The 8,618-nt window shown below is 40.3% G+C and overlaps 1 protein-coding gene across 1 annotated transcript; it reads left to right on the plus strand.

The window, feature by feature from the left end:
- The first annotated feature begins 1,117 nt into the window (after positions 1 to 1,117).
- Positions 1,118 to 8,311, plus strand: gpr61 (G protein-coupled receptor 61). The gene is made up of 2 exons (XM_081348473.1): positions 1,118 to 1,963; positions 6,105 to 8,311. The coding sequence occupies exon 2, from the start codon at positions 6,366 to 6,368 to the stop codon at positions 7,773 to 7,775; it is 1,410 nt and encodes a 469-aa protein (XP_081204599.1). The 5' UTR covers positions 1,118 to 1,963; positions 6,105 to 6,365; the 3' UTR covers positions 7,776 to 8,311.
- The last annotated feature ends 307 nt before the right edge of the window (positions 8,312 to 8,618 follow it).

An 8,618-nucleotide genomic window follows, 5' to 3' on the forward strand; every position in this document is an offset into this window, starting at 1 on the left:
GTGTAGATATTTAAAAAGCAACTTTTTTTTTTTTACTGTATTTTGCATGATTTTTTATTGTACATTGTTTTGATTTTTACATTTTTTGTCTCTAATTAAAGGGGTGGTTGATTATGATTTCACTTTTCTAACTTTATTTTGTGTGTAATGTTGCTGTTTGAGCATAGACAACATCTGCAAAGTTACGACGCTCAAAGTTCAAAGCAAAGGGAGATATTTTATTTTACAGTAATCGTTTTTTAAGGACTACAGCAAACGTCTGGTAGGGGCTACCCAAGCTTCCTCCCGGGTTAGTGACATCACAAACCCTAAAATTTACATAAACCCCGCCCCCGGGAACACACAAGCAGTGTTGAGAAGAGGAAGAGTTGTTGTGGTAGAGCACATTTGGGAGTCTGCTCAAGCTGTCGCATCCGTCTTTTCACATTTATTGCAATAGCATGTCACTCTGTAGGCATCTTACAACAGTTCTCACTCTAGCGATTTATAGATTATCATGAAAGAATATGCTAATCAATGACTTGAAGATAGTTAACTCCACATCAGCTACAAAAATTCATCAACTAACCATTAAGAAATGTCCTGTTGCATTCTACATGTTGTCACTTCTTGAGTGTCTCCATCATTGTCCGACTTTGGTTTGAACATAAAAGGCAGAACAGTTTCTGACATTTTAGTGCGTGTCTGCAAGCTACCTGCTAACACACAAGCTCTTTGAAGCGCAGCCCTCTGTTCCAGGAGCAGCAGCTCATTTGCATTAAAAGGGACACACACAAAACAACACATTTTTGCTCACCTTCAAAAAGGGACAATTTTAACATGCTATAATGATATGTGGGGTATTTTGAGCTAAAACTTCACATACACAGTCTGGGGACATCAGAGACTTATTTTACATATTGTAAAAAGGGGCATTATACCAATAATTTATTTATTTAGATCTTTTTAATTTCTGCTTTTTTGTGATTTACTTTTTTCTCTTCTTTTTTCCCCTTAATCCTCGTGTAAAATTTCCATTTGAATTTTTTTGCACTGAAGATTGAACTTTTGAATCTCTGTAGAAACCTGCCGTCTTCCAAAGTCTCATAGCTTTGTAATCATTTTCTGTGTGTTCCAGGTATCACCAAAATGACAAAACTGCTGATATTTTCTCGTAGTCCCTTTGTGCCTTGGCAGACTTTGCTACCTCAAACAAACAATAATCAGGGTCTCATGAGAGGGATTTTAACGGATTGGACACAGAGATCAACCCAGGCCTAACTGGAAGAGATTGAATGAGAAAAAGCGAGTGTGTTTCCTTGCAACACCCCCCATGGATCCTAAGAACCTGACGTGACCCGTACCGCATCTCATTTGTGCGAACGTATGCGCCTTTGAGCCTGTGGACAGACGCGGTGGGAACAGGAGGGCACTAGGACCTGGTGATGCGAGGAGGGTTGCCTGCCTGCCTGCATCCCTGTCTCCTCTCCATTCTGCTCTGCAGTTGCCCTGTGCGTGTGTGTGGGAGAGCACATGTTTATGTGTGTTTGTGTGGATGTGTGTGTGTCAGAAGAGGGGCAAGAGTGGGTTTCGCACGGCACCGCCTAAAGAGACGGCGCTTTTTGTTATCTTTCTGTCTTCTCAGAAGCGTGAACATCAGCCTGACCACCTGGACCAGCCGCCTGCCTGAAGCATCGCTGACGGGGGAGGGGGCGATCTATCTCTCTCTCTCTCTCTCTCTCTCTCTCTCTCTCTCTCTCTCTCTCTGTGTGTGAATGTGTGTGTGTGTGTACATGCGTGTGGGTGGGTGAAAGGGTGAGGGGCGGAGAGATGAAAGGGCCAGGTGAGGAGGGGTGTTGGGTACCTCTCTCTCTAGCTTTCTCGCTCTCTCTCTCCCCCTCTTTTTATCGCTCTCTCACTGTCGTGCGACACTAACCCTGGAAGCTGAAGAGGAGATCCTTGCTGCTGGACCTCTCCACTACAGGTACGTTCTCCTCATCTACATCATGTGGAGCCACGGTTCCTTTAGCTCTGCACCTCCACACCGACGCCTGTTTAAACTTGTGCATCGTGGATGACATGCATATGTTGTAGTATTTCCAGACGGACAAGTTGGAAATGGTTTTTAAGATCTCAGTCTTGCAGTTAGACTTTTCTCAGGTCTTGCTTTGTAGGCTTTAGGCTCCATTACCAGGCTTGTATTCATGTTTGTTTCATTTCGTAGGAATCTAAACCAGCGGTGGCCTTGAATGATGGTGTTGACATACATGACATATGTGTAATGTAGCACTGAATCAGCTCACCTCTGGGGATTATGGGGACTGTTTGGTAGCAGACAATAAACTCTGCACTCAAGGGTGTGATAGTGGATTATATAGGTGATGACAGCAAACATCATGTTTATAAGTTGTAAAGTGCCAGCATTGGTCACCCTGAGGGGGAAAGAATAAGAAGAAGGGAGAGGGAAAACACAAGGTTTCTGAACAACAGAGCTAGTTTTCATCGCAGTAAGTACTGAGTCATGTGCATATTACGGGGTCATATGTTTCTCATCTTGTTAGTTGCTCGCTGATTCTTGTCTCACAAAGTGCAGGAGGGTTCACAGAAAGTCGACCATTTTAAAATGCATTTGCGGTTCCTACAGCTTCATCTCGGCCCTGCAGATCATGCATTTAAGTACATGAACGCTAATCTCAATCCTTTCCTATAGAAAGCGCAGGTGCTTTAGGGCTTCATGGCCCACACTGACCTTTTTAAAATCCTTTACACAACCACAACCCAACAAATGTATGAAATACACTAAACACTGAACTGTGTGTTTACGTTTCTCGTCGTGTGCATGGGCATTAGCATCACTGACTGATGATAGCATCATAGAAAAGTAATTTTCATGTTGATTATTTACAGTACGCCATGACATGGGTAATGTATATTTAGGTTTCTAGATAACAGATCTTGACACAACGGTTGATTATTTCTCTGTACTACTTATTATGGAGCTGTAGTGACCATATAATAAAGGCAAAGCTTGTCAGATAATCTAAAAATATGGTAGTGACATCTAAATGAACTACTTTTATGATTCAAATATGACTAGCTATACCAATGAAAGTGACTTTTTAAGGGCCATATGTAGAAATGGCTCTTTAAAGGTGAAGTGTGCACCACTACCGTTAACAAAATGGCAAAAGGAATTTGTTCACGTTAAAAGTGTAGTTTATTTTATACTAAAAAATAGTTACAGTTAAGACATTTATGATGTTACAAAATGTTTCTATTTGAAATAAAGTTTGCCATCACAGGAATACAGTAAATTAAGTTTTAAAATATAATAAAATAGAAACAAAATATTTTAAATTGTAATAATATTTCAAAATAGTATTGTTTTTACTGTGTTTTGGATCAAATAATTGCACCCTTGGTGAGCCTACAAGATTTCTTTCAAAAACATAAAAAAATCTTACCAACCCCAAACTTTTGAATAGTAGTGTAAATATGTTAATGTGACTACAATTAGTCTTAGCATTGTGCACTTGCTCAGAAGACAGAAATGATGTTTCATATGTGTTAATCGCTTTGTGTCATGACCGGTATTCTTGGTCAGACTAAGGAAGACAATAGCTCAAATACTGTGTACATATAAATGTAGTCCATGTTGTGAAAAGCCCTATTTGCATGGGCTAAGTATTACCTGATGAACTCTAGTCATTTGTAATAATTGAGGAGGTTGTCTGCGATCTTAATCCCGTGCGAATCGGCCATGTCTGTAATTTGTAAAGTAAAAATTCCCCTGCAAATGACCTACCATATTTTGCCGAACACCGAGGTCCTGTGATAATATTAGTCGCGTGCGAATCGGCATCTCTGTGATTTGGCGGGGTCGTATATAATTTTTTTCATACGTTTTTTGTTTCCTGTGCACTTTTTTTATCCATCTTTCGTGAAGAGTGGAGGCTGCGTTGGAGTGTTTTGATAGTATTTTGGGTGCTGGGTCATATCACTTTAGGCTACACCATACAACTATACAATTTGCAGAAAGAGAAAGCTGGAAACCATCAGAAGAGCAAAAACAAAAAGAATGATTAGATGGAGATGAATGACTAGCAGCATGCGGTAAGGAACATTCTCCTGTTTATGACATTTCATACAGCTAGACCTATAACGACAAGACATTTCCAAGCAATAGCCTATTGACATCATATCCGGGAGATAAGTCAGTAAATTCGAGTAAAATCACAGGCTTCACTTATCCCGTGCGAATGCGCCACACGAAATTCAGATGTGGGTGGGTAATTTCTAAATCACACGTGGTCCCAAGATAAAACTAATCCAGTGCGAATAGGGCTAAAGAGAGACTCACACTGTTTACATTTTTCAGTGAATCCAGTCTATCAATGGATTACTTGTTTCTGCACATTTAACTGTGAAAGAAAGAAGTGTTTTATCAACAAAGTACACACTTTATGGTAATATGGGAATATTAAAAAAATTGTGGATTGCCTAGCACAAAAGAAATCCTGCCCTAGTAGTATACTAATGATGCTGGCCTAGTTATGTAAACATCACAGGTTTAATCCCAGGAAGTTATCTGGAAAGTTACTGAATTCACCAATCACTATTGTGTCCCTTCATCTCAGGTATATAGCCTATATATGGAAGTGCTTTTCCATATTTTTATGCCATTTTTTTTTTTTTTTTGTCTGTGGATTAGTGTTGTTTCACTTAAAGTGTTCGTCCAAAAATGAAAAATTTGGTGTTATTTACACACCCTCATGTTGTTTAAAACCTGTATGACTTTTTCTTCTTTGGAACTCAAAGAAGACATTTTGAAAAATGTCTTAGTATTTTTTTTAATCTAAACTATGAAAGTAAATTACAAAACTATTAGACAAAAACAGTTGAAACATTCTTCAAGATATTTTCTTTTGTGTTCCACTGAAGAAAGTAAGTCATACAGGTTTGGAACAACATGAGGGTGAGCGAATTATGACAATTTTAATTTCGGATTGAACTATCTTTTTAACTCTAAACACACTGCTGTTTTGAGTATTAGTATTTTTCTTGCTAACTTCTCAACTCTAAAGCTCCAAAAAACTTAAAAAATAAGAGGAGAAGGCTAAAAAGTTATCTCTATAATCATCACAATCAAGCTCATCATAGTCATGTGAATTATCATGCAACTGTATTTCTAACTGCTTTTTGTCTGGCCAAACCACAGTTACAATACCTTCCAGGTACAGAATAGCCCCTTCCCTTCACTACTTACAATCAGTTAACCATGCAATCATTGTGGTCACGAGCCTTGGGTAGAAAACAAAGTCTCTATGCTTACAGAGATGTCATAAAACAACAGTTTATATCTGAATTAGATATTCTTTCGAGCTCTTGTCATAACACTGACCACATTGTGTCACAAGGGAGAGTTTGTGCCCTCAGGGAAAAACTGGATGGATTGATGCTGTGGAAAAACAAAGCTGGTCCAGTGTTTTTACAGTAAAATATGATATTGTAAAGTTGAGAAATGATGCATGTAAGGGTAGTGTGCATGGTATGGTTATGACCATAAACACAGACCACATGATTGCAAACAGTTTAAAGAAATTGAAAGGGTGTGCTTTCTGCATGTATGTTTGTGTGAATCAGACATTAAGTACATTTAGAGTTGGGTAGAAACAAAAATTTCATTACTGAATTTGATTCTGATTCACAAGCTCTTGGTTCAGTTTTGAATTCGATTCAGTTTGATTTGATTCTGATTCATTTGGCCATATTTCAGTTATAATATCCATTTTGCAATGATAACTTATTTTTGATTTAGTTACTGTTCTGATGGATTCATCAGACTAATTAAAACAGTAACCCCAATTTGTTATTCTTTATAAATGATTCATTAAAAGGACCGGCTCTTAAAGAGTGTGTCATTGTTTGTGAATTGGATTGTGTTCTTTTTTGCAGCTCAATAGAAAGACTGCCATTATTTCACTGTACAGATCCTTTTTATCTTGCCACATTCAATTCTAACCTCAAACTCGGGTTAAATATGATTCGTTATGTTGTAGTGACAATATTAGGATTTTAAGAATGCATATCATGTTGCTTGCTAATATTATTGTCTCTTTCCACAGTTCCATCATGTCTCATTTAGAGCTGCTGGACATTAAGCGCATTGGAGCGCCAGGGACTTCAGAGGTGAATATTTGAAGATGAAACTGGACGTTGCGACACTAATCTGCCCCAACTCCAGAGTCTGACCTCTACCAGCATGCTGTAACGCAGACAGAACCTCATTATTGAACGGTACTGCTGGATCCCACTCTTCAGCAGGGGAGGATGGGTGATAGTCCCATGAAAATCACCTCCGCCCACAATCCTTATTCCATCCTCTCATGGAGCATACAACCACCTACAACGCACTGTGGAACATCACCCACGCCACCTCTTGGCGTCAGAACGCAACCCAGCCTAACGTCTCAGGACTGAGTGTGCCCAGAGATGGACACCTACTCCAGACGCTCGCCCTGTGCACTATGCTCCTGATGGACATACTGGCTATAGTGGGCAACTTAGCCATCATCACCGTCATTGCCAGGACGCCGCGACTACGCAAATTCGTGTTTGTCTTCCATCTCTGCCTGGTGGATCTCATCGCGGCCCTGGTGTTAATGCCTCTGGGTATGCTATCAGGTCAGGGCTTTTTCAACAAGGCTCTGTGTCAGGGTTACCTGTGTCTAAGCGTGGGACTGATCAGTGCTGCTATCCTCACTATCTCAGCCATCAACGTTGAGAGATACTACTACGTCGTTCATCCCATGCGCTATGAGGTGAAAATGACCATGGGCCTGGTGGTTTCGGTATTGATCGGAATATGGATTAAAGCCATCCTCATGTCCGCATTCCCTTTACTCGGCTGGGCATTTGAAAGAGAGGAGATGGGACCGGCACTGGGGAAAGTTATGGGAAAAATTGTTGAACCAAAGAGCTGTTCGCTCCACTGGATGGATGGAGGGCCCCAACGACTGGTGTTCATGGTCCTTTTTACGCTCATGTACTTCCTGTGTCCAGTGCTTATCATCTTTGTGGTGTACTGCAACATGTTTAAGGTGGCCAGGGTGGCCGCCATGCAGCAAGGCCCAGTCCCCACGTGGATGGAGACTCCTCGGCCACGCTCTGAATCTCTGAGCAGCCGCTCGAGCATGGCGGCCAGCCTCAGTGGAGCTCGAACCACCCCTCAGAGGACTTTCAGTGGGGGCAAGGCTGCAGTGGTCCTAGTCGCTGTAGGAGGTCAGTTTCTTGGGTGCTGGCTGCCTTATTTCTCCTTCCACCTGTACTGCGCCGTCATGCCGTCCTCTCTCGAATTCCTCGCACGCATGGCCCAGCTAGAGGACGTGTTCACCTGGATTGGGTACTTCTGCTTCACCTCCAACCCTTTTTTCTACGGCTGTCTGAATCGACAGATCAGGGAAGAGCTGGCTAGAAACCTGGCCTACGTTTTCAAGTGGGGGCGTCCCGGTGAGGAAGAGCAGCTGCCCAGTCGAGAGGCTTCTATCGAGGAGAACTTTCTCCAGTTTCTTCAGGGCACAGGTTGCAATATGCGGCCAAGGAATTCCCAAAGCATCTCCATCCCTCAACAGGAAGAGGACAATCCTCTCTCCACCGAGCTCCACAGGCCGTCCGTCGACTTCCACATTCCTGGCCAGATCATGGAGGAGACCTCGGAATTCATAGAGCACCAACACATGAATGATCTTAATATATCAGACAATTGTATCAAGACTAAAGCAGAACTGCAAGGTTGATATTTTCAGACGTGAAATCTTTATTTAATGTATCATATATTGTTACCATTGGATCTTTTTATACTCTGTCCAAGAATTTGTACATAGCTTGTTTTAAATTTTTGGTTGGTAGATTTCTGTCATATTTAAAGCATCGTTTTTCTTTTCAGGAGAGATGTTGGACTGATAAAATGACCTCATTCCAGCACATTACCGCTAGACAGAAACTTATTTACATAGATTCAGCAACATTTGTCCAAACAATGTAACATGGAAGCAACATTGTGATGTGGAATCTGTATTCAAAAAGTGGTATGAACCGCAAGTGGTTGATGTTACAAATTTTTAAGGCCCCTAATGTTAATTCAGACAACAAATAAGTATAAAATTGGTTAATAATTCAGAATTGTAACAACAAAATTTGGAGCATGCACCAATATTGAACCAAGGTTGTTTGTGTGGTGGGTAGATTCTAATTCTTTAGTTGCCATAAAGTTATGGCCATCTGCAATGTCATATTTAAAAAAAAAAAATGTTTCTTTCCTCAAAAATTAATTAAAAAAAACATTGAAACACATATAATCTGTGGTCGTGGTGGTGGTATGTACAAGGACTCTCATTGTTCAAAAGTTTGGGGATGGTACAATTTAAAAAATGTTTTTGAAAGAAATCTCATACCAAAGCTCACTTATTAGTTTTTTTAATTAGATAAAAAAAAATAAAAAAACAGTAACATTGTGAAATATAATAACAATTACAATACATTTTTTGATTGGGTACTCAAGAAACATTTCTTATAAATATCAATGTTGAAAACAGTTGTGCTGCCTAATATTTTTGTGGAAACCATGATTTTTTTGTGAC

Source organism: Scardinius erythrophthalmus (genome assembly GCF_964197995.2).
Source record: "Scardinius erythrophthalmus genome assembly, chromosome: 20".
Taxonomy (NCBI): Eukaryota; Metazoa; Chordata; class Actinopteri; order Cypriniformes; family Leuciscidae; genus Scardinius; species Scardinius erythrophthalmus.

What these genes read in the sequence shown, in the direction of transcription:
- gpr61 (XM_081348473.1), top strand. Translation starts at nt 6,366, where the DNA reads ATGGAGCATACAACCACCTACAACGCACTGTGGAACATCACCCACGCC.